At 43.0% G+C, this 27,221-nt stretch overlaps 1 protein-coding gene across 1 annotated transcript in view; it reads right to left on the reverse strand.

The window, feature by feature from the left end:
- Nucleotides 1-870: 870 nt before the first annotated feature.
- Nucleotides 871-27,221, reverse strand: part of NCMAP (non-compact myelin associated protein) — a 115,733-nt gene continuing 89,382 nt past the window's right edge. Inside the window, exons 2-4 of the mRNA XM_082245759.1 lie at nt 14,146-14,235; nt 10,549-10,633; nt 871-1,806 (exon numbers count right to left, since the gene is read on the reverse strand). Of these exons, the coding sequence (XP_082101885.1) occupies nt 1,668-1,806; nt 10,549-10,633; nt 14,146-14,230 (309 nt within the window). The 5' untranslated portion in view covers nt 14,231-14,235 and the 3' untranslated portion in view covers nt 871-1,667. The remainder of the gene's footprint in view (nt 1,807-10,548; nt 10,634-14,145; nt 14,236-27,221) is intronic.

Genomic DNA, 27,221 nt, shown 5'->3' on the forward strand with positions numbered 1-27,221 from the left:
CTACAGAGGCTTAGTTCTATTCATTCCATAATTATCAATGTAGCATTCCAAAAAATAAAACAAACTCTTCAGTTTTGCTTAAAAGATCTATCCAAAATAAAGTAGTTCTAATCTTCACTGTAGTAGCTGCTTAGAAGCAGTAGCTAGCTAAGGATCCTGGGAAATGAAGTACTTCAGCGGTGGGAGTATCAAAGGCCTTACCCATCCTAAATGTATCAACCCATGTAAACATATCAGAGCAGTGATAAGAATCTGGTTTATTAACCTAGTGAAATGTATAGAAACTGTAAATTAAAATGTGAACTGCCTTATTCATGTTTGTTCCCTAAAAGGCCTGTTTGTAGGACTTGCTCATAACAGAACACTGTCTATGGTAGCCATGTAAGGAAACCAGTACAGAAGGTGCCATTGGTGACTTTCATCTGAAAAATGACTCTGGCTTCAATACATTCAGGAACTCTGCCCTGGAACAATCATTCAGGCTAGAAAAGTCAGGCTGAAGTCACAACTCCTACTCTTCATACAGCGACTCTCAAAGTACTGAAGCCGTTGGATCAAGAAAACGACCAGTGATCTTGTATTTTCAAATGCAGAGATCAGCAATGTATTTTATAGTACAAGTTTTCTTTAGGGCCCATTTACACTCTTGCCTTTTTTTTACGTACAGCAATGCATGTTCCATTGGTAGCTGTGCCATCCATTTTGAAAAACTTTGCAAAGGCAACAAACCTGCGCAAGTAACATGGCGCAGTGCGTTACAAAAAATGGTGCATGCCTGATTTTTGGAACTTTAGGCTGCCTTGGCAGCACATTCATTTCAATGGATTAACAATCCAGAAATGTAAATGGGAACTATGGGAGGTGAGCAAATTAAGACATTAGCAGCTTTTTTTTCCAAAAAGCAATACAAAGTCCATGATCCAATGGAAACCAATAATAACTAACCTTTTACTAAACATAAACTTAAATTTGATTGACTGATAGGGATTACTGCATTGCATTGGTCTGTGCGTTGCCATGCCGCATTCAGCCACTATGACATAACTGCATCATACTCCTAGTTGGCAGTATTCCAGGACAGAATAGCCCCCCCCCCCTTTCCCCAGTATTCTCAATCTCTGTCTAGTTCTGGTCCATACAGCCTTGAACAGTCCAGGGACAAATACAATCTCCCATTTACAGAATGACAGACAAAAAAAAAAAGAAAAGTTTCAACATTCTATACATAGCATCTTTTCTACATATAAATATAAATACACACACATATATAAAATCCATGATGAGGTTAGTGATCAGTCCAGTGAGTAAATGCAGCAACAACCACAGTGAGTCACAAAGGCCTGGTGGCCTTCAGAAAAGTGATACATTCTGATAGGTTTGCATAGACGTGGGTCAGAGGAAATGAAGGGATGTCTTTTGTAATGTCCATGGAGAAGCATTACTAGAATTCTACACAATGGTTGCTTGCTCATGTGGGGTAACTGTTCACTGCTCTTCTTCCAGGAAGGCTTTCTACACACAGGGATTAATAGTCTCTAAAATAAGCAAGTTTTCTCTCATTTCAAAACAAGGCACATTCACGTGTTCGGGTCAATGTCCTAAAATTAACTGTAATCACCAACCAAAGAATGACTTCATATTTCCAAAGCCGGGGAGCTCATTTACGATCATCTGTTTTCAAGGTGGATGTCTGGTGGGACTGATGTTAAGGACGTAGGCTGGCTAATGGAACTGCCAACCCGCGTGCTTGGTGTGTTCGTAGTTTTGGTGCTTTTCATGCCAAATTCCCTCTCTGTTCTTGTACGTCTGTAACATTATTAATAGAGTAAAAAAAAAAAATGCATCAGAATGTTTAGAAGATAGTATATATAATGTTTTCACACTTTCCAATTAAAGAAATGCATTTTACTAATCTTTATGGAGAATTTTAAAAACTACAATCCAGTTTACAAATCATTACTTTCTTTTTTCTTTTCTTTAATATAACTTATAAAAAGACGTGTACTAGAAATAAACAATTTAAGGTCCCATACATAAAAAGGTGTTTCTATTAACCACTTCCCGCCCGCCCTATTACAAATTGACGGCGGGAATGTGGTTGAGTTATCCTGACCGGACGTCATATGACGGCGGCAGGATAACACCGCTCTGGGCGCCCCCCGGGGGCGCGCAGAGCGGCGATCGGTGATGCGAGGTGTCAGTCTGACACCCTGCATCTCCAATCTCGGTAAAGAGCCTCTGACGGAGGCTCTTTACCATGTGATCAGCCGTGTCCAATCACGGCTGGTCACATAGTAAAACAGGAACAGCCGTTGATCGGCTTTCCTTAGTTCGTGCCTGACATGCACGAGTAAAGGAGCGCCGATCGGCGGCTCCCCTGACAGGGGGGGGGGTCGGCACTGGTAATCAGATCATTGATTACCAGTGCAGACCCTCGGGGGGGGGATGCCACTAGATCCACCAGAGATGCCCACTATGACCCCAGGGATGCCCACTATGACCCCAGGGATGCCCACTATGGCCACCAGGGATGGCAATCAGGGCTCAGGGAGCCCCCCATTGCCCTCCCCATCAGTGATGCCCACCAGTGTCCTCCCTATCAGTGCTGCCCACAAGTGCCCATCATTGCCATCCTTTAGTGTCGCCCACCAGTGCCCATTATTGCCCACCAGTGCCGCCTATTAGTGCCCATCAGTGCCGCCCATAAGTGCCCACCAGTGCTGCCTATCAGTGCCCATTAGTGCCCGTCAGTGCCACCTATCAGTGCCCGTCAGTGCCCATCAATGCCGCCTATCAGTGCCCAGCAGTGCCGCCTATCAGTGCCCACCAATGCTGCATATGAGTGCTACCTATCAGTGCCACATATCAGTGCCACCCCATCATTGCCTCCTCATCAGTGCCTGTCAGTGCAGTCTCATCAGTGCAGGAAAAAACTTATTTATTTACAAAATTGTATAACATAAACAAAAAAACTTTTTTTTTTTTCAAACTTTTCTGTCTTTTTTTATTTGTTTAGCAAAAAGTAAAAATCGCACAGGTGATCAAATACCACCAAAAGAAAGCTCTATTTGTGGGGGGAAAATGATATAAATTTGGTGTAAGTACAGTGTTGCATGACCGCGCAATTGTCATTCAAAATGCAACAGCGCTAAAAGGGGAAAATTGGCCTGGGCGGGAAGAGAGGGAAGTGCCCTGTATTAAAGTGGTTAAGGACAATACACTTTTGGCTACAATGGATGAAGTGTATACCTAAAGTATAGCCCACCTCTTTCAATGATGCGGGTGTCAATACTCATTGATACTTAAGGGCCCCTTCACACTGGTGCGTTTAAAAATACATTATGCATTTTCAATGCATTTTTTGGTGAATTTTCTGGATTCCTGACTCCCAGCATCTATGAAACTTGGACATGTATATAAAAATAACATTAAGTCCCAAATATATTCCAAATAATGGTGACCTTCTGTCCACCCAGGAGTGAAACATTTTAATGAGTATTATCTGTGATAAAACAAAAACAAAAAAAAACGTTTTTAAAGTTGGTTTGTATATGGATCATGTCTCAAAATTGGAAAATGCTCATTCGATGTTTAGTGAATCCCACGGTGCAAAGAGGAGAAATTCCACCACCAATAGGTTGTAGATGAATGCTCACCTTCCAGTATGGACCTTAAAAAAAGTCACATGTGCCTTTTCTCATTTACCCAGTTCTGGACCGCCCACCACATATATACTGCGGCAGGGTGGCCCGGCTGTGCGCTCGCCATTCCCACGGTGACCTGATTCAGTTCAGAACCGATCAGTCATCCTGGCCAACGATTTATGGCCTGTATCCGGTGATCAGTTCTGACCAATTGCAGAATGTCCTGTGCCTGTGTAATGTAAACGCAGGCACAGGAAATTATGTAATCTTCTCTCCTGGAGCCCTTTTCAGTTCCCCCGTGAAAGAAGAGAGCATCACAGTGAGTACACTGAAACCAGTACACATAGGAGCACATTTAACCCCCCTAGATCACCCCCAGTTAACCCCTTCACTCCCTGTCACAGTGTCACTATATACAGTATACAGATGGTTTACTGATCACTGTATTAGTGTCAATGGTGATGCCAGTTAGCGCTAACGGAAGTCCCAGATAGGTTTAGAGTACCTGCCATATATCCCCTAATAAAGGTTTAACCCCTTGATCACCCCCAGTTAACCCCTTCACTGCCATGTCAAAGTGTCACTATATACAGTATACAGATGTCATGGGTGACACCAGTTAGTCAGTGTCAGTTAGGGTCAATCCCTGGTGGCATCAGATTTTAACCCTTTGCCCTTTGATTGCCAGTAACACTAGCACACACACACACTATATACCTCCATTACAAGTATAGTATCTGAACGGATCAATATCTTTGATCTGATCAGAACTATACTAGCGCCCCCAATAGTTTAGTGTTCCCAAAAAAACGCAGCGTTAGCAGGATCAGCCCGACACCTGCCAGCACCTGCGTTTAGCCCCTGCGCCCAGCCCCCAAGAAGTGCAGTATCAATAGATCACTGTCACTTCCAATACAAAGCAGACAAAACCGCAGCATTAGCAGAGTCAGGCCTGATCTCTGCTAGCACTAGCAGTTATTTTTTTTTGTAGCGGTTCAAACAGTCCTCGACAACCAGGTGGTTTTACCTGTGAGTCACACTAGGTACCTGTAAATCTATTGGCCAAAATGTCAAACATAAGGTACACTAGTGAAGAGGCCTAAATGATACTGAGCATGACAGATGAGAGCAGTGGGGAGTCCTCACTGTCAGAATCAGGATCAGTATACGAACCTGTAGAGAGCAGCGGCACCCTGACAGATAGCTCTGATGACGGAGTAGAGGTCCCTGCGAAGGTCAGGGGAACCTGACCCGTTCCTCTGTTGCTGAAGTGCCGCTAAACCTTCTGGTAAACTGGTGAGCACCAGCGGCCCAGTACACCCTGGTCGTAGACAAACCAGCACTGCAGTATCACTTGGTGACGAGTCTCATAAGTGCAGTTTAAGCTGGTGCGGTGGCTAGTACAAGCAGTGGCCTGCAGCCACCAAGGATTTGAATGCAGGCCCACAGAGCCCATAATGCCCTTCCTGATGCGCTTGCAAATCTTGATTGACAGCCCACAGATTCTGCAGTGTCCGTACTTCCCCTAATCACTGGCCAACCCGGAATTCAGGTGAAAACAGCCCATTTTACTCCCCTTGATTTTTTTTAGCTGTTTTTCACAGAAGATCCGTACGGATCTATTGTGAACCAAAGCAATTTGTATACTTTGTACCTCCTCAGATTCAGTGTTACCTACTGAATATCATGAGTATCAAGATGTATTTAACAAGGTGCATGCTGGTACTCTTCCTCCTCATCGCCTGTATGATTGTGCCATAGACTTGCAACCTGGTGCCATTCCCCCTCGCGGTAGGATTTATCCTCTCTTGGTTGCAGAGAATAAGGCAATGGAGGAGTACGTTGCAGATGCACTTGCCCGGGGGCACATTCGCAAGTCCACTTCTCCAACGGGTGCCCATTTTTTCTTTGTAGAGAAAAAGGGGGTGAGTTGAGACCTTGCATTGATTATAAGGGCCTCAATCGCATCACGGTCAAGAATGCATACCCGATTCAGTTGATTACTGAATTGTTTGTCCACCTCAAAGGAAGAATGGTCTTTACCAAGCTTGACCTAAGGGCCGCCTATAACCTCATAAGGATCAAGGAGGGCGACTTGTGGAAGACCGCGTTTAACACCAGAACCGGTCATAACGAATCTCAAATCTCTGGTGATGCCCTGTGGCTTGTGCAATGCGCTTGCCATCCTCTAGGAGTTCATCAATGATGTCTTTCATGATATGCTGCAGCAATGCATGGTAGTCTATTTGGATGACATCTTGACTCAGACTCCATTGAATCACAATACCTGGATGTCAGACTGGTGCTGCAACGGTTAAGCGAGAATGGGCTTTTCTGTCAGCTTGAGAAATGGGAATTCCACTTGTCTCAGGTTACCTTTTTGGGCTCCATCATTTCTGCTGAAGGGTTTTCCATGGATCCTCAAAGTTTTGTCTGTTCTACAATGGCCTCGCCCCAGTGGTATCCGTTCCATCCTTGGGTTTCCCAACTACTATCAGAAAGTTATCAGGAACTTTTCCTCTTTGGCCAAACCTATCTCAGATCTGACTAAGAAGGGCAGCGATTCCCACAGTTAGAAGCCTGCTGCTATCCAAGATTTCGAGGCCCTCAAGTCTGCTTTCGCTTTTGGTCCCATTCAGTGTCATCCCAACCCTGATTTGCCATTTGTCCTAGAGGTGGATACATCTAGACTGCCAAAAAGTTTCACACATGTGGTATCCCTGTACTCAGGAGAAGCAGCAAAATGTATTTTGGGGTGTAATTTCACATATACCCATGGCATGTGTGAGCAATATAGAATTTAAGTGACAACTTTGTGTAAAAAAATAAAAAATGTAATTTTCCCAAAACTGAAACTTATGGCAAAGTATAAAATATTCCATGAACTCAATATGCCTCTCAGCAAATAGATTGTAATGTCTACTTTCCGAAAGGGGCAATTTGGGGGGGGTTTGTGCTATCTTGACAGGAGGAGTGAAATCAACAATTTACGCCCTTAGAAAGCGTGACGGCGGTGATTGGTATTCGGGGTCCTGTATATGGCTAGGCTCCCCAAAAAGTCTCAAACATGTGGTATCCCCATACTCATGAGAAGCAGAAAAATGTGTTTTGGGATGTAATTTCACATATACCCATGGCATGTGTGAGAAATATATAATTAAAATTACAACTTTGAGTAAAAAAAATAAATTTTTTGTAATTTTCACAAAACTTGTGGCAAAATGTAAAAAATTCCATGGACTCAACATGTCTCTCAGCAAACAGCTTGGGGTGTCTACTTTCCTAAATGGGGTCATTTGGGGAGTTTTATGCTATCTTGACATTCCATGGCCTCCAAAACTGTGATAGGTAGTGAGGAAGTGAAATGAGCAATTTACGCCCTTAGAAAGCTTGACGGTGTTGATTGGTTTTCGGGGTCCTGTATATGGCTAGGCACCCAAAAAGTCTCACACGTGGTATCCCCATACTCAGGAGAAGCAGCAAAATGTATTTTGGGGTGTAATTTCACATATACCCATAGCAAGTGTGAGCAATATTTCAGTGATAACTGTGTAAAATTATTATTTTTTGTTTTTTTGTCATTTTTCAATCACTTGTGACAAAAAAATGAAATATTCAATGGGCTCAACATGCCTCTCAGCAAATTCTTTGAGGTGTCTACTTTCTAAAAAGGGGTAATTTGGGGGGGGGGGAGGTTGTACTGCCCTGACATTTTAGCACCTCAAGAAAAGAAATAGGCAGTTATAAACTAAAAGCTGCGTAAATTCAAGTAAATGTACCATAGTTTGTAGACGCTATAACTTTTGCGCAAAGCAATAAATATACGCTTTTTGCATTTTTTTTTACCCAAGACATGTGGCTGAATACATTTTGGCCCAAATGTATGACAAAAATTGAGTTTATTGGATTTTTTTTAAAAACAAAAAGTAGAAAATATAATTTTTTTTTTAAAAAATTGCGGTCTTTTTTCATTTATATTGCAAATAAATGCAAATCCCAGTGGTGATCAATTATCACCAAAAAAACCTCAATTTTTGGGGAAAAAAAGGATGCAAATTTTGTTTGGGTACAGCATTGCATGACCGCGCAATTACCAGTTAAAGCAGCACAGTGTCAAATTGCAAAAAGTGCTCTGGTCAGGAAGGGGGTAAAAGTTGTTAAAAGCCAGGATCAGTTATCCAAAGTGAACTATGGTTCCAATTAAGATTACACCAAAATTCACACAGATAAAACAATGTTAGTGAACCCCTTTGCCCGGCGCCTCCCAGCCCTTAATGCTCATGTTATTGGCTATCATGGCGGTAACTGTGTTTGGTGCCAAGGCCCACCCGCCGAGAGGCCGCATATTTGCGTGCTGTCGGCGCCTAGGAGTGAAAACACAGGCATATCAGTGTGCAGAATGGGTTTGATTCCTACAGCTCACCCCTCCTTGCCGTTGCCGGCTCACAGCTCACGCGCTCAGATGGATCAAAGCTGTGGCTGGGGGAACCTCTCTACCCTGTTCTGTCCTAATGCCTCTAAGGAGCCCTGCCCTACTCATTTTGTCTATAGTTCGACTTCATCAAAGTGGACTTTCACAGATAGTACTAATTTTTCACTCCTGGGTGGACAAAAGGTCACCATCACTTGGAATATGTTTTCTTGATATGTAATTCTTTGATGTAGCACGGCATTGTTTTGCATTAGCTATATTATGTGGAGGTTGGACACCTTTGATGCAGCAGCCTGTTTATGGGTTGATGTTAATTGTTGATTTTAATTTCCAATACTGTTTCACAGTTTTGTGGGGTGAGCGTGAAAGGTTTTTTCGATTTATTGAGTAAAACTTTGAAAATGTGCCCTAAAAACGCACCTCCCATTAATTTCTATAGCAAATTCACCCACATGACATAAAAAAACGCATGTTTTTGATGTCATGTGGGTGCATTTCCTTCGGTGCGCTTTAAAAAGCGCACCAAAGATGCAGCATACAGGACTTTTCTAAACGCAGCACAGCAATGTAATTTGTTACAAAGGATTTAAAGAGGAATACATTTCATGCGCTTTTGTCACTGGAGAATAGTGTTTTTGTACGGCAAAAGCGCACTAGTGTGAAAGGGCCCGTAGTATTGAAAGTCCCCTGGGCATTACATGCACCATCTAAAGTGTAATTAGTGTGAAGGAAAGATATATTTTTCTTTGTCAAAGAGATTCTGTCACTTAAAAAGAGTTACCAGAAGAAATAAAGTGTAGGCACCAAGGGGTGAAGCAGTTATTCTAAACAGGCAATGTTCCTAGACTTCTGGGTCCCAAGAAGTACCAAAGCCTTGCCCATTTAGAACAGAGGAACAATTTTATAACTGGCAGAGTCACTTTAAGTGTATACTTACCTAGTGGGTGTATGTATTAAAAAAAAAAAAAAAACAGTTATTCATCCTTTATAACTGCATGTACATTCATTCAGTTAAAATAAGGGTCAAACTTGAGTTTTATTAGGCTATTTTCTCTCCAGCTCAAATGTGTGAATCAGGAAAATAAACACAGCTCCATCTATTGGCCATAATGCAGCATTTTCCTGATTCACAGATTTGACCTGGAAAGAAAAATGCCTAATAACATTTACCCGATTCAAACGGGACAAATGTACATGCAGTTTTAGAGGATCAAAGCTATACAATTTTTGTTTTTTTTTTAATTCAACTCTAAGTGATGTGAAAAATAATACCTAATGGTATTATTCCTTCTCAGGGATCACAGTACTGACAATGCCTTCAGCTTTTTTTTCTCTGTAAGGATTATAGGCATCTTTGTTTAAGCATCATCCAGGATCAGAAAATACATGGACCGATTTGCAGTATATCCTGATCAGCCATACCCTTATGGCCACCCACCTAATTTTGAGTAGGTCCCCCTTTTGCCGACCAGACCTCTGAAGGTATGTTGGGATATCTGGCATCAAGCTGTCAGCAGCAGATCCTGTAAGTTGCAAGGTGGGGTCTCAATGGATCAAACTTGTTTTTCTAACACATTTCACAGACGCTAAATTGGATTGAGATCTAGAGAATTTGGAGGCATGTCAGCACCTCAAACTCATTATGCTCCTCAAACCATTCTTGAACCATTTTTGCAGTGTGGCAGGGTGCATTATCCTGCTGAAAGAGGCCATTGCAATCCGGAAATACCATTTCCATGAAGTGGTGTACTTGGTCAGCAACAATGTTTAGGTAGGTGGTATATGTCAAGTAACATCCACATGAATTTCAGGACCCAAGGTTTCTCAGCACAACATCACCCTAAGCATCATACTGCCTCTGCCGGGTTGCCTCCTGGTGCCATCTTTTTCCCAGGTAAGTGACACACATGCACTTGGCCATCCACATATACTGTAGTAAAAGAAAACCTGATTCATCAGATCAGGCCGCCTTCTGCCACTGCCCCAAGGCTCACCATGGGTACATGGGTAACTGGTCTTCAGCTACACAGCCCCATATGCAACAGATTGTGGCACCCGTTTTTGCTTGCTTGCTGCCTAATATATCTAACCAACTTTCAGATGCCATTGTAACAAGGACCTGTCAGTGGACATGAAGTTGTGGCTGATCATTGTAAAGTTACAATCGCTGGGAGGAGACTAAGGAAATGTTTCCCCCTGCCTGCAGCAGATAACACTATCTTAGCATAGGAAAAACTTTTAAAAAAGAGTCTAACGAGTGCTAGTTTTTTTTTTTTTTTTAAACAATACTGTTGCTGTACTGATATGTCAGTAACGAACGAATGCAGACTTGTAAAGTTACTAAGAGGTCCACTTTTAGATAAACACAAAAAGGCAGCCTGCAGCTTTTAATTAAATTTCACAACTGTAATATTCCAATATATAATTAATACTATTAAAACCCGTGGATAAGATTGTCTGTGAAATAATTACCTGTTATACATCTTGAGGGTAACAAGCACCAGTGAAAATATTATAATTACACCAACCACAATAGCAGCAACTATTGCCCCCGCACCTGAAAAATACATGGAAACAAACCAAGTAAGCACATCTTTATTAAATAAGAACTAAAAAAAAAAAACGCTCTAGGGCTCTATTGGCTATTAAAAACATAGCAGCTAGCACAATACCATAATACATAGCATAATAAACATCCCAAAACAATAGTAAGGTGCTAAGATACATTAAATAGTATGTGCAATACAATAGTGCAATGCAAATATATCAAACTATTATGTGTCACCCCAAATTAAACTAAGAAATCCAAATGTGAAGCCAAAAACTGTGACTTCATTGATTCTTCGGTTATGAGGGAAATGACAGATGTGGATACCAAATGCCACCAAAGTTCTTAATGAAAAACCACACAGCACCTCGGTGTGCACCAGAGGGAGGCTTACCAGAATTATATGACCCCCCAATTAAGAGTGGTCAACCAGTGCTTTTGTATCAATCCAAGTTACCCAGCTTTCCTCAAAACTACATGCCAAACAATGGCACTGATGTGTTGTAATAGATCGCTGTGCTTACAGTGCCTTGAAAAAGTATTTATACCCTTTGAAATTTTCCACATTTTGTCATGTTACAACGTAAATGTATTTTATTGGGATTTTATGTGATAGACCAACACAAAGTGGCACATAATTGTGAAGTAGCAGGAAAATGATAAATGGTTTTCAAAATTTTTTACAAATAAATATCTGAAAAGTGTGGCGTGCATTTGTATTCACCCCCCACCCCCAGAGTCAATACTTTGTAGAACCACCTTTCACTGCAATTACAGCTGCAAGTCTTTTTGGGTATGTCTCTACCAGCATTGCACATCTAGAGAGTGACATTTTTGCCCAATTCTTCTTTACAAAATAGCTCAGGCTCTGTCAGATTGGATGGAGAGCGTCTGTGAACAGCAATTTTCAAGTCTTGCTGCAGATTCTCAGTTGGATTTAGGTCTGGACTTTGACTGGGCCATACTAACACATGAATATGTTTTGATCTAAACCATTCCATTGTAGCTCTGGCTGCTAACAGGGTGAACCTCCGCCCCAGTCTCAAGTCTTTTGCAGACTCTAATGCTGGCCATACACTAGCCGAAAATCATTCAAAAATCTGTCATTTGTTCCGTTTGTTCGTTCTTCATCCAGGTAATGGGCACAAATAGAAAATCGGTTTTAAGTTTCCAGAGCTGAAAAATCAAAGGAACAGTTTGGAAAATTCTGCAGAATGAACGATAAATTGAAAGGTTAATGTGTTTCTCGCCCAAACTCTTTGCACTAGTAGGCATATGTGACAGACTGAACAAAAAACGGATTCGTTTATGTCCATGGAACGATTTATCGATCATAATTCGGTCATTACATGATGGCACGGTTGTCTGCTCTCACAGCAGACTGTTCGTTTTTTGAAAATTAGTTCGAACTATTTTTCGTATAGTGTACGGCCAGCATAACAGGTTTTCTTGTAAGATTGCCCTGTATTTGGCTCCTTTCGTCTTCAAATCAACTCTGACCAGCTTCCCTGTCCCTGCTGAAAAAAAGCATCCCGACAACATGATGCTGCCACCACCATGTTTCACGGTAAGGATGGTGAGTTCAGGGTGATGTGCCCATTTTCCTTTTTTTTTTGTCCTACCTAAAAAACCCTGACACTAACTGATGCTAATTTAGGGCTGGGTTCACACTTGTGCAATGCGGGAACCAAAGCCATTCCAGTGCAGGTTCCCACATCGCACCTGAATCCCAGGTGGCTCACACTCACACTGACATCTGCGAACCACTGTGGGTGTCAGTGTAAAGTTAATGACACCCTCAGATCGGTTTGCAGATAGCAATGCGAACTGTGATATGATACAGGAACCAGATCACATGGGTGTGAACACCCATGCAATACAATTCCACTGCAGACCAAAAAAAAAGGTCCTGCGCCAGTTTGGTCCGAATGCGATGCAAATTCAGCCATACAAACTGTATGACTGAATTTGCATTGCACAGACATCACATGTGATGTGCACAGCAATGCAGCGCGAATCACATGCGATGTATGTGATCGCACCAGTGTGAACCCAGCCTAAAAAAAAAGTCCTGTCCTAAAAATACTGGCCCTGACCTTTGACCCAAACACTAACCCTTGTACTGACATTCTTTATTTTTTATTATTAATTTATTTTAAAAAAATGTTTTTCAGACACCTTTTTTTCTTACTTTTTACAAGGAACAAGAAAGATACAATGTATCCTTATTCTCTATTCACAGAAAGAAAAAAAACACAGGGGCGGGCTTCACAGTCACTGATCACTGTAGTAGCCAATCAAGGGCTACTACAGCGATCAGGTGACCCAAAATTGGTAGATCCGAATCACGATCATTAGTACGGGGCCTAGGGCTCTCGGTGAGACCCGGTCTCTGAGCTGGGTGGTGCGCTCCCAGCACAAAGTGAGAAACACATATATGCGGCCGGCTCTCGGTGATCCCCAGTCTCTGTGCTCAGTGGTGTGCTCTCAGCACAAAGTGAGAAACATATATGCGGCCAGCTCTCGGTGAGACCCCGGTCTCTGAGCTGGGTGGTGCACTCCCAGCACAAAGTGAGAAACACATATATGCGGCCGGCTCTCGGTGAGACCCCGGTCTCTGAGCTGGGTGGTGCACTCCCAGCACAAAGTGAGAAACACATATATGCGGCCGGCTCTCGGTGAGACCCCGGTCTCTGAGCTGGGTGGTGCACTCCCAGCACAAAGTGAGAAACACATATATGCGGCCGGCTCTCGGTGATCCCCGGTCTCTGTGCTCGGTGGTGTGCTCTCAGCACAAAGTGAGAAACACATATATGCGGCCGGCTCTCGGTGAGACCCCGGTCTCTGAGCTGGGTGGTGCACTCCCAGCACAAAGTGAGAAACACATATATGCGGCCAGCTCTCGGTGAGCCCCCGGTCTCTGAGCTGGGTGGTGCACTCCCAGCACAAAGTGAGAAACACATATATGCGGCCGGCCCTCGGTGAGACCCCGGGCTCTGAGCTGGGTGGTGCACTCCCAGCACAAAGTGAGAAACACATATATGCGGCCGGCTCTCGGTGAGACCCCGGTCTCTGAGCTGGGTGGTGCACGCCCAGCACAAAGTGAGAAACACATATATGCGGCCGGCTCTCGGTGAGACCCCGGTCTCTGAGCTGGGTGGTGCACTCCCAGCACAAAGTGAGAAACACATATATGCGGCCGGCTCTCGTGAGACCCCGGTCTCTGTGCTGGGTGGTGTGCTCTCAGCACAAAGTGAGAAAGCTCTCGTGAGACCCCGGTCTCTGAGCTGGGTGGTGCACTCCCAGCACAAAGTGAGAAACACATATATGCGGCCCCACGTAAAAAAAAAAAAAAAAAAAAAAAGCCCAGTGCAGTGAGGCCGCATATATGTTTTACATTGGCGGGAAGTGGTTAAGTGTTTATTTTACATTACCAGTAAGAATTTTCACAAGACCTGTCTGAAACATTGGAAGAACAAAACTGGCAGCATGCCAAAATAACAATTGCTCATTATACTCACTCTGATAAAGAATCTGTTCTTGTGACTTGGTTGTTATATTACTCGGCGATAGCGTTGTATTCAGAAGTTGAGGTGTCGTTGCCATGACAACTGTTTAAAAAGAAAAGTAGTGATAACAGTGAATTAACCAGCAAATAAAAAAAGTGTTAGCTCATCGATAAAAAGGTCATTGGGCTTATTTATTGTCATTTTTGGCAGAATAAAATCTGTATTGCAATAACTGATAACGGTGGGAAACTTCAAGGGTTCTAGGCAGTGCCGGGACAAGGTCATCTAGAGCTCAGGGTGAACATACCAAACTACGCCCCCCCCCCAAGATGTACGTGTATGAACATTATGTGTCAGCAAAAATCCCCCCCCCCTTAAAGAAAATCGAGCACTAATCTGTATGCTTACCCCTAAGCATAAATTCCCCCTCCTCACAATACTAATCTGCCCCCTATCCCCCCTCCAAGCCCAAATCATCTCTCTCTTCAAATCCACCCCCCAAAAATCATCCCTTCTAGCACAAATCCTCCACCCCGTCTCCAAATCCCCTCTCTTAGCATAAATACCCCCCGAACATTTCTACTAGCACAAATTCTCTTCCCCGCTCCTAGCACAAATCCCCCCAAAATGTCCCCTTTCAGCATAAATACAATCCAAATCTTCTCTACTAGCACAAACCCCTCCCTCCAAAAAAGAAAAAAAATCCCCTCCTAGCAAAAAAACCGTCCCTCCGCTATCATATCACCTCTTCTAGCACAAACCCCACAAATCCCCTCTCCCAACACAAACCCTCTTCCTCCATCCCCCTTCTCAACACAAATCCCCCCCCCCCATCACCATTCCTAGCACACACTGCTAATTTTCTATCCTAGAACAATTCTTAGCCCCTGCCACCCTCCAAATTCCCCCTCCCAACACAAATCCCCCCCCCCCCCATCTCCTTGAGGTGCCTTCCCCCACACACACACACCCGCCCCTTTTGCCCACCCCTTGTCCTGGCCCTCGTTCTAAGGAAAATCCAAGCATGGTCTAGGTATTAAACTCATTTGTTGGGGCCCCAAATGTTATATCCAACATAGGATGAACACATATGCTGTGGGGTTTCTTCTACACAGTGCTATATAAAAATTTTTCCAAATATTCCTTATTGAGAAATGCCCAGGCTTACCCTATCATTGTCTTTACTGTATCAATATGGTTACCTTCTAAGAGATAGAATATCTATGGGGTTGTTTTAATAAAGAATATAAAGTTCAATTTGTAAAATGTTTTATTCACCAAAAAATAAATAAAAAATGAATCTGCTTTTACATCAATCATCACGAATCTTATTTTTTTGTTTCCCTTGCATTTGATTGAGTATTTAACCACTTCAGCCCCAGAAGGATTTGCCCCCTTTTCGGCACTGCATTGCTTTAACGGAAAATTGCGCAGTCGTGCGACACTGTACCCAAATACAATTGATGTCCTTTTTTTTCCCACAAACAGAGCTTTCTTTTGGTGGTATTTGATCACCTCTGTGGTTTTTAGATTTTACGCTATAAACAAAAAAAAAAGCGACAATTTTGAAAAAAAGGCCATATTTTTTACTTTCTGCTATAAAACATTCCCAATAAAAAATTTTAAAAATCACATTTTTTTATCAGTTTAGGCCAATTTGTATGCTGCTACATATTTTTGGTAAAATAAATTCCAAAAAACGTATTTTAATTGGTTTGCGCAAAAGTTAGAGCGTTTACAAACTACGGGATAGATTTTTTTACTTTTTATTTATTTATTTATTTATTTTTTACTAGCTATGGCGGCGATCTGCGATTTTTATCAGGACTGCCACATTGCAGCGGACAGATCGGACCCCTAACTGACATTTTTGGGGACCAGTGACACTAATACAGTAATCAGTGCTAAATAATATGCACTGTTACTGTATAAATGACACTGGCAGGGAAGGGGTTAATACTGGGGGTGATCAAAGGGGTTAAATGTATGCCTAATATGCTTACTCACTGTGTGGGGGAAGGGTTCTGTGACAGGCACAGAGAGATCGCAGTTTCAGTTTAGCTGAAACTGCTGATCTCTCCCTGTCTGTCTGACAGAAGATCCGCCTGCTTTGTTTACATATGCAGGCGGGTCTTCTCTCGGTTTCTCCGTCGATCGCGGGAGGTCAGCGGTAATCGCCGCCGCTCCTCCCCCGGGCCCGCCTCCCGCTGTGTCGAAACCACATGCACTCCAGTCGCATAGTAATACGTGACTGAACGCAGCCGAGCCGCCCTGCCACAGTATATTACGGTGGGCGGTCAGCAAGTGGTTAAAAAGAATGTAACATTTAGTACTCCTTTAGTAACTGAACTTAAAGAGGAACTTTAGTCATAACAACATGATAAAAATAATGTTCTTTCACAAGAAACATACTGTGCATTCCACATTAATAATTATGCTACCAAAATTAGTGTGTGCAGTAAATTGCCTCCAGCACTGTTCCCGTTTATTTTTGCTGGAGGCTGCCATTTTGTTGAAGCCCAGAGCCCCCGCACAGCAGTAAATCTGTAGGCTGTCAGCAGATCGCTCTTTACAAATTGAGCACAGTGCCTAAAAATAGAGAGCAACTGAGCATGTAGAGAGCAGATTGAGACAGTGTATTACTAGATTTTAAACAGTATGAACACTTATTTCTAATGTTTTACATAGCTATGCCTGCAAAAGTGGCTAGCAGGGGCGTAACCCGGCCCCATGCTTCAGGAGGCCCCTGCGGCTACCCTGTCAGGTTTGTCCACTCCTGGATAGGAGGAGTGGAGCACTTTTTAGAAGAACCAATCCCCTCTATTATCCTCCTGGTTCCTGCAGCCGCTGAATGCCTGTGAGAATGAGATGAGAAGAAGCAGGCTTTCAGCAGCTGCAGGAGCTAAGAGGATAATGGAGGGGATTGGTTCTTCTATAAGCCACACTGCCCCTCCTATCCAGCCTAGAGCTCTGATCCACTGACGTTGACAAGGGGTCATAGGTCTGCCTCTCTGCTCAGCCCCCTTGATGCTGGTTCCCTCCCTTCCAGGCTTCTCCTGCTGGGTAAGTCTTGCTTGCTCTTCAAAGGCATTTTCTGCCCCGTCACATGGCCCCCCTCATGTAACATGGCCCCCCTCCTGTCACATTGCCCCCCTCCTGTCACACTGGCCCCCCTCTCTTGTCATACTGCCCCCCTCATGTCACATGGCCCCCCTCCTGTCACATGGCCCCACTCTCCTGTCACACTGCCCCCCTTCCTGTCACACTGCCCCTCCTCTTGTCACACTCCCCCCCTGTCACACAGCCCCCTCTCCTGTCACACTGGCCTACCCTCTCCTGTCATACTGCCCCCTCCTGTCACACTGCCCCCTCTTGTCACACTGCCCCCTCCTGTCACACTGGCCCCACCTCTCCTGTCATACTGCCCCCCTCCTGTCACACTGTCCACCCTCCTGTAGTACTGTCGACCTTCCTGTCACACTGCCCCCCCTGTCACACTGCCCCCCTCCTGTCACACTGGCCCCCTCTCCTGTCATACAGCCCCTTCTCATATCACATTGGCCCCCTCCTGTCACACTGCCCCCCTCCTGTCACATTGGCCCCCCTCCTGTCACATTGGCCCCCCCTCCTGTCACACTGCCCCCCCCCTCCTGTCATACTGGTCTCCCTCTTCTGTCATACTGACCCCTCCCTCCTGTCACACAAATCCCCTTTCTGTCACATTGGCCCCCCTCTCCTGTCATACCGCCCCCTCTCCTGTCACACTGCCCCCCTCCTGTCACATGACCCCCCTCCTGTCATACTGCCCCCCCTCCTGTCACACTGCCCTTCCTCCTGTCAGTTGTAACTGTTTTTATTGCCCAGTACAACCAATCAGAATTCTTGCTTAATTTTTTAGACCTGGACTACACACTCTAGGTCTGAAACGTAAAAATTTTAGCAAATTAAAAGCAGTTGTTTACCATAGCAGCCAATTGGGATTTTTTTTTTTTCATTTTCCTTAAATTTAAAAATAATTATGGTCATTTGTTAAAAGCATTTATTGTTTCTGCTACTTTACATTTTTTATGAATCATCCCCTCTGTGTTTAATACACTTTAAACATTAAGATCTCAATTCACTAAGCGGAGCATCTTTCCATCTTGGACAACAATATAGTGAATCAAATGACAATAGCAATCAATGGCTATTCCAGGAGATAGTACAATATGAGAAAGATACATGATATTTTTATTTTCCATTTCACAAGAAAGCAGCATTTAAGTAACAACTACTGTACTGATAATCTTTGAGTATATTTAGTGCCATGGGCTGAAAAAGAAAAAGCTGGAGAGAAGAAAAATTAGAACAAAATGTAGAGTTTATGTCCAAAGCAACCAATAAAAAAACTCTCGCTACATTTTCCCTTTTTTTTTTCTTTTTTGCTATATGCACACAATCTCTGTTTACTAAAAAAACGCTAACTCATGAGAAAAAACTCCAAGAAAAACTGGCTGCTAAGCAATCTTGGGACAAGAAAATGAGAACAAACCTTTACTTCTGAAATAATACAAAATATCTTTGTTAACTGTATTATCCTCAAATAAACTTTTTTTGGGAAAAAAAAACAATACAAAATAATGACGTTTTTAGGAAAAAAATAATACAAAACAATAAGGTAAAAAATAAAAAACTGCTAGAAAGTAGAATTTTTGGTAGAATAGACATAGAATGTCTCCTATGCCAAAAAAAATACCTGCTTCTTCTGATTTCTAGCAGTGTTTTATGTAGTGTATGCTTCCTGAAGCTCATGCAAAGGGCAGTGTACTGTATACCCCAGCTCATCTCTGCTGAGTTTTATGATCACTGAGTGCCCAATAACTAATGAGAGTATAGAAACAGGGAACTGGTCCACTGAATCAGTGGCAGAATGGCAGTGGATAGAGAAAGGACTGGTCATTGATAGAAGAGCACAAACTCACTCGTTTGTGCTTTTTTGCAATGCCAATACTATCACACCCTCCCTTCCCCCACCACAGTTCAGTACCGCTTTATAACAAAAATGTACCCAAAACCAATGGGGCCCTTTGCACCCTTGCTCTTGCCCTTTGCTCATAATTTACTGATGTTTACTCAGAAACTTGTGACGCCCATATGCAAGAGGCCTGAGTATTGTCCAATATAGGCGAGCAGAGGTGTGTAAGCGTATAGGCGAATACATTTCTTCTTCATTGCCAATATTGTAATATACTCATACTCATGTAAACATTAAAGCGTAACTCCACTTTTGTGGAGAAAAAAATAGTCCCATCTGGGTGACCAGTCCACATTGCAAGGATGGTAACAAACTTTGTTTTTATCATTCTGGAGAAATAGCGGTTTGTTTGTCTGTGTCTATGTGCTAAGTGAATCTGTATGGGAGTGGTTTCGTAATTATCATTAGCTGCTGTACCTGCTAGGTTCTAATGAGGAAAGTGGCAGGGTCTGCATCCCTTTAGACCTGATTTCCCTTTGGGAGTATCTCACCAAAAATGACATTTTAGTTGCAGGGGAAGCACAAATTTGAATTTGTATTTCAGTGCAGACTTCTGGGAAAATCAGTAAGCCAATCACACAAGCAGGCAATTACGTATATGGGGGTGTTCTGTACATCATCTGTGTACAGAATTCCTCTAGGTTGCTATATTGCATTTTACAGCAAATTACAGTGCTGCGGTTTGAAAATTATAGGTCATTTTTATTGCCATTCAATTACAAGATTAATTGCGTCGCAATTGTATATACTATATATATATATATATATATATATATATATATATATATATATATATATATATACAGTGGGTACGGAAAGTATTCAGACCCCCTTAAATTTTTCACTCTTTGTTATATTGCAGCCATTTGCTAAAATCATTTAAGTTCATTCTTCTTCCTCATGAATGTACACATAGCACCCCATACTGGCAGAAAAACACAGAATTGTTGACATTGTTGCAGATTTATTAAAAAAGAAAAACTGAAATATCACATGGTCCTAAGTATTCAGACCCTTTGCTGTGACACTCATATATTTAACTCAGGTGCTTTCCATTTCTTCTGATCATCCTTGAGATGGTTCTACACCTTCATTTGAGTCCAGCTGTGTTTGATTATACTGATTGGACTTGATTAGGAAAGCCACACACCTGTCTATATAAGACCTTCCAGATCACAATGCATGGCAGAGCAAATGAGAATCATGAGGTCAAAGGAACTGCCTGAAGAGCTCAGAGACAGAATTGTGGCAAGGCACAGATCTGGCCAAGGTTACAAAAAGATTTCTGCTGCACTTAAGGTTCCTAAGAGCACAGGGGCCTCCATAATCCTCAAATGGAAGACGTTTGGGACGACCAGAACCCTTCCTAGAGCTGGCCGTCCGGCCAAACTGAGCTATCGGGGGAGAAGAGCCTTGGTGAGAGAGGTAAAGAAGAACCCAAAGATCACTGTGGCTGAGCTCCAGAGATGCAGTCAGGAGATGGGAGAAAGTTGTAGAAAGTCAACCATCACTGCAGCCCTCCACCAGTCGGGGCTTTATGGCAGAGTGGCCCGACGGAAGCCTCTCCTCAGTGTAAGACACATGAAAGCCCGCATGGAGTTTGCTAAAAAAACACCTGAAGGACTCCAAGATGGTGAGAAATAAGATTCTCTGGTCTGATGAGACCAAAATAGAACTTTTTGGCCTTAATTCTAAGCGGTATGTGTGGAGAAAACCAGGCACTGCTCATCACCTGTCCAATACAGTCCCAACAGTGAAGCATGGTAGTGGCAGCATCATGCTGTGGGGGTGTTTTTCAGCTGCAGGGACAGGACGACTGGTTGCAATCGAGGGAAAGATGAATGCGGCCAAGTACAGGGATATCCTGGACAAAAACCTTCTCCAGAGTGCTCTGGACCTCAGACTGGGCCGAAGGTTTACCTTCCAACAAGACAATGACCCTAAGCACACAGCTAAAATAACGAAGGAGTGGCTTCACAACAACTCCGTGACTGTTCTTGAATGGCCCAGCCAGAGCCCTGACTTAAACCCAATTGAGCATCTCTGGAGAGACCTAAAAATGGCTGTCCACCAACGTTTACCATCCAACCTGACAGAACTGGAGAGGATCTGCAAGGAGGAATGGCAGAGGATCCCCAAATCCAGGTGTGAAAGACTTGTTGCATCTTTCCCAAAAAGACTCCTGGCTGTATTAGATCAAAAGGGGGCTTCTACTAAATACCGAGCAAAGGGTCTGAATACTTAGGACCATGTGATATTTCAGTTTTTCTTTTTTAATAAATCTGCAACAATGTCAACAATTCTGTGTTTTTCTGTCAGTATGGGGTGCTATGTGTACATTCATGAGGAAGAAGAATGAACCTAAATGATTTTAGCAAATGGCTGCAATATAACAAAGAGTGAAAAATTTAAGGGGGTCTGAATACTTTCCGTACCCACTGTATATATATATATATATATATATATATATATATATATATATATATATAAATATATATATATATAAATATATATATATATATATATATTTTTTTTTTTATTTATTTATTTATTTATTTATTTATTTTTATTTGCTAATTTTTTTTCCCACGAAAGTGGAGTTACCCTTTAAACGAGTAAACACATAAATTACTGCACTCAAATGTAAAATGTTCTATTTTTGATTTACTCCTCTGTACTTAATGCTGTATTACTGATCTTTACTCAGCTGTGTGCAATGACCCATAGACAGCAATGCATCTCATTTCAAATCAGTAGGAAAACTCAGCATTTTTTTACTCCCTTGTGCAACAAGCCATATAGTTTGTTTCCCTTTAACAAAAATGCCAGAAATGTTTAGTCTGAATGCAGAGATATCCTTATCCACTAGAGGGCTACATACACTTGTACTCTAAAATGAGACCACCAGCTTGTACTGTTAATGTGACCATATACATTCAACCTTAAAAAAGTTATTTTCTTTTAAAATAAACCATCATCTTATTTTTTAAATATACGTGTTAATGCAATTAATCCTAAAGTGACTTTGTCACTGAAAAAAAAAATCATTCAAACACAATGTTGCTGTAAACTAGGAAGAGTTTATACTTGCCATGTCCAGCACCCATTCATGGAAACTTCACTCTGCTGGAGAGATAGGCTACCCAAAGAATCTTTCCATCCAACATACTTCTGGAAGTGTCAGATGCCTGTGTTCCCTGCTGCTTTTTGATCTCTACTATCAGCCCCTACATCACTGCTGTGTCCTGTAGGGATGTAGGGGCCAGTTGGAGAGGAGCCATAGACTGGGGACACGGACATCTGACAAACCAAAGTATGTTGGATGTAAAGACCTCTTTCTTTTCTAGAAGCTTCTCTTTTATATTTGTTTTTCAGCAATAGTTTTTTTTTTAATGCTGACCTCCAGGTATAAATGTTATTGCATGGTATTGGTTCAGCTTGAACCAATGTAAATATGCATACGCCCTACCTGTGAAACCGCTGTGAAAACGGGGGAATCATTGTAGTAGTCACTGCTACACTGATTGCCACTGTCTTCTAGGCCCCATCCTGAGTGACTGCCCTGCTAGAGCACTATTCACACAACACCTTGCGTTTTTTTTAATTAGTACAAAGTGTTTTCTGATTGGATGAGGCGACGAGGTGGTAACACCCTACCTTTCCACCTTCTCTAATCAGAGAACACTTTGCATTGAGAAAAATGCGCCATTCACAGAATGCCCAGCCGTTTACTGACTGACCCAAAGGGGTTGATATGCAGCAGGACAGCTACTCGACACGAGACCAGGGTGACAGTGGAGATTATTTCAGTGATTCTCCTGTTCTACAGAGGTCCCACAGGTAGGACCTATGTATACTTAAATTGGGCCAATCTGAACCAATACTAAGCTATAAAATCCAGACCTGGAGTTCAGCCTTAACCCCTTGGCGCCGACTCCCATGGCCCTTCACTGGGTTGGGCATTCCTGGAGGTGGGGTGGGGCTTGTGATCATGTGACCGCCGTGATTGGCTGTCACGGCAGTGACATGGTCAGAAAACTCCCAATCATAAGAAGTGATCAGGATCAACATGTACTGTGACATACTGAAGCAGTGCATGATCCCCTCCCTTCAGAGACTGGGACCGCAGAGCAGAATTCAAATGTGATAATGACCCCAAACACACCTCCAAGACGACCACTGCCTTGCTAAAGAAGCTGAGGGTAAATCTGATGGACTGGCCAAGCATGTCTCCAGACCTAAACCCTATTGAGCATCTGTGGGGCATCCTCAAATGGAAGGTGGAGTAGGGCAAGGTCTCTAACATCCACCAGATCTGTGATGTTGTCATGGAGGAGTGGAAGAGGCCTTTATTGGCAACCTGTGAAGTTCTGGTGAACTCCATGTCCAAGAGGGTTAAGGCAGTGCTGAAAAATAATGGTGGCCACACAAAATATTAACACTTTGGGCCCAATTTGGACATTGTCACTTAGGGGCGTACTCACTTTTGTTGCCAGCGGTTTAGACATTAATGGCTGTGTGTTGAGTTATTTTGAGGGGACAGCAAATGTACACTGTTACAAAAGCTGTACACTCACTACTTTACATTGTAGCAAAGTGTAATTTCTTCAGTGTTGTCACATGAAAATATACTATAAAATATTTACAAAAATGTGAGGGGTGTACTCACTTTTGTGAGATACTGTATAATACACTTCTTAAATGTGCTTTAAAATGCATGGTTTTCCCTTTTATGAACAAGAAAATAATGACGTTATGCTGTTGGGCTGGTATAATAATGCTATGGGGCTGGTGTGAAGGTATTTTCAGGGATGGTTTTTATTCCCAGTTTGGCCCTAGTAATAAGAGGCTGTTAGTCACATGAGAATGATGATAACCCTATGTACAGGCACTTCACTCCCTTTGTAGTCATCTCTTTCATAATACCACAAACATTAACATTCGGATATGTTGCAAATGCCAACCTAAGTCTGAATAGGTTTCTACGATAAAGCAGGCAAGAAGCAAGTGTTGTAATCAGATCTGAGTCATATGTCAGGAGGACAGATTCTTGACTCCTTGCTATAGGCTATGCCCAGTCGTCTCTTCTTTGGCTGAACAAGCCTATTGTGTATCTAGAAATCACACTGGGCCATTAATCAAACACCTGCAGAGTGTAGCTGTCAGTTTTTTATTTAATAGCTGGCCAGAAAAAGGAAATGTCTACATGTTTATCACCATAATTATATTGGACTTGCCAATAGTGATTCATTTGATAATTTGTCTACTTAGAGAGTTGATATTGTATTAACAATATCTCTTTGTCATATATTAAACATACATTGCCATTTATTGAACATACAGTGACATATTTTGTTATATATTGAACATACAGTGTCATATATTGAACATACAATGTCATATATTGAACATACAGTGTCATATATTGAACATACAATGTCATATATTGAACATACAGTGTCATATATTGAACATACAGTGTCATATGTTGTCATATATTGAACATACATTGTCATATATTGAACATACAGTGTCATATGTTGTCATATATTGAACATACAGTGTCTTATATTGTCATATATTGAACATACATTGTCATATATTGAACATACAGTGTCATATATTGTCATATATTGAACATACGGTGTCATATACATAGCTCCCAACTGTCCCTGATTTTGAGGGACTGTCCCTGATTTTGAGGGACTGTCCCTGATTTGGAAAGTCCCTCTGTCCCTCTTTCCTCCTCATTTGTCACTAATTTTGATCTGATCTATACAGTTGTATATAAAATGCACTTTTTATCTTTCAAAAAGTGTTTCCCAGTGCTAAACCTTTCTTCCAATTTCTAAATTGCTGCATTTGTAAATTTCAAAAGCCGGTATAAAGGAATAGTAGTGGTAAAAAAAAAGAAAGCACTTGTGGGTTTAACTAATCATATTTTTTGTATAATTCTCCTTTAAGGGGGTGTGAAAAGGGGGCGTGTCCTATGCCTACAAACATTTGCTAATAGGTGTCCTTCTTTCTCATCTCAAAAAGTTTGTGAGGTATGCATATATTGAACACGAAAGTTCCAGCACTGAGATGTAAAACTGCAGAGTGTTACTGTATACACCATACAAAGTGATATCCATTGTTTGGGTGAGGCAACAAAAATGCTTTCATAGATACATTGCACTGAAAGCTGAACTACACAGAAGGGAGCTATTTTACCCACCGACGAAATTGAATTTCTGTGCACCCAGTCCTGAGATTTACACAGCTTTGCCACACAGAACACCCCTGTCTGGCGGGGCAGGATACCTGATTATTCTTTGCCGCAGATAGGTAACCCTTAGGCCCCTTTCACATGGGCAGACCAATCATGTCTACTTGTCAGTTTTTCAGGCGGACCCCATTGGACCCTCCATTGACCCCTTTGGAGCCACGCATGTAAATGGACATTTGTCCATTTACATAAACACACCAAGAATAGAAGGCACCAATAGGTAACCAGACCCTGTGTGAGGGGTGCAGTCTCTGTATAAATGGTTCATAAGAAGTCCATATAAGTATAAAGTTTATGGGACAGGAGCAGTAGTTGGATTCAGCCGGTTCGCACCGGTTCCATAGAACCGGTTACTAAATTTTTGCAAGTTCGCAGAACCGCCTTGTGAGTTTGACCATATGTATATCATCCTCCTGATCAGCTGACTGGTCTGCTGCTTTCTCTGTCCTCGCTGTCTCTCTGCAGGGAGGTGGCCGGAGCCCACCCACTGCACTGGTTGCTAGGCTAGAGCCGGCTAGCGTCTAGCAACCAGTGACGTCACCCCTTTCTCCTCCAGGCCGCCACCTCCCAGACAGTCCCTGACTCCCCGCCTATTACAATTTGGCTCTAGTAGGAAAGGGTGGACCCGGGGCGCAGAGCAGTGCACCCCGAGCCCACCCATTGTATGACAATAGCGAATGAAAATTCGCTATTGTCACACGGATCCTCCTCCTCCTCGGCCAATGCCATTGGCCGAGGAGGAGGCGGGACGCGGGAGGACTTGAGGAGACGCGGGGACTGAAGAGAAGAAGCCGCCATTACAACAGGTAAGTCAAGTACACTGGTCTTGGGGGCTTGGCAAGTTGGCACACTGTTGACTCTGCATTGAAGGGGGCACGATGATCTCTGTGCATTGAAAGGGGGCACGTTGGTCTCTCTGCATTGAAAGGGGGCACGCTGGTCACTGTGCATTGAAAGGGGGGCATGCTGGTCACTGTGCATTGAAAGGGGGCACGCTGGTCTCTCTGCATTGAAAGGGGGCACGCTGGTCACTGTGCATTGAAAGGGGGCATGCTGGTCACTGTGCATTGAAAGGGGGCATGCTGGTCACTGTGCATTGAAAGGGGGCACGCTGGTCACTGTGCATTGAAAGGGGGCACGCTGGTCTCTCTGCATTGAAAGGGGCACGCTGGTCTCTCTGCATTGAAAGGGGGCACGCTGATCACTGTGCTTTGAAAGGGGGCACGCTGGTCATTGTGCATTGAAAGGGGGCACACTGGTCTCTCTGCATTGAAAGGGGGCACGCTGGTCACTGTACTTTGAAAGGGGGACACGATGGTCACTGTGCATTGAAAGGGGGCACGCTGGTCACTGTGCATTGAAAGGGGGCACACTTGTCACTGTGCATTGAAAGGGGGCATGCTGGTCACTGTGCATTGAAAGGGGGGCACGCTGGTCACTGTGCATTGAAAGGGGGCATGCTGGTCACTGTGCATTGAAAGGGGGCACGCTGGTCACTGTGCATTGAAAGGGGACACACTTGTCACTGTGCATTGAAAGGAGGCACGCTGGTCATTCTGCATTGAAAGGGGGCACGCTGGTCACTGTGCATTGAAAGTCGGAACTGGTTACTAACATTTTTGAATCCCACCACTGGACAGGAGGAAGTGATCCAACAAGAATGGGGAGATCCTGAGACATGGTGTCCAAGCACTAGGGCAGGCTTGTTCGAAGGAGCAGAAACAGGCTTTAAATGACAGGCAGAATTAAGAAGAAAAAGTGTCTCTAAGTACAGACAGTTTACAGGTTTATTAGGTGCAATAAAAT

This window comes from Pelophylax lessonae (genome assembly GCF_965119305.1).
Source record: "Pelophylax lessonae genome assembly, chromosome: 2".
Taxonomy (NCBI): Eukaryota; Metazoa; Chordata; class Amphibia; order Anura; family Ranidae; genus Pelophylax; species Pelophylax lessonae.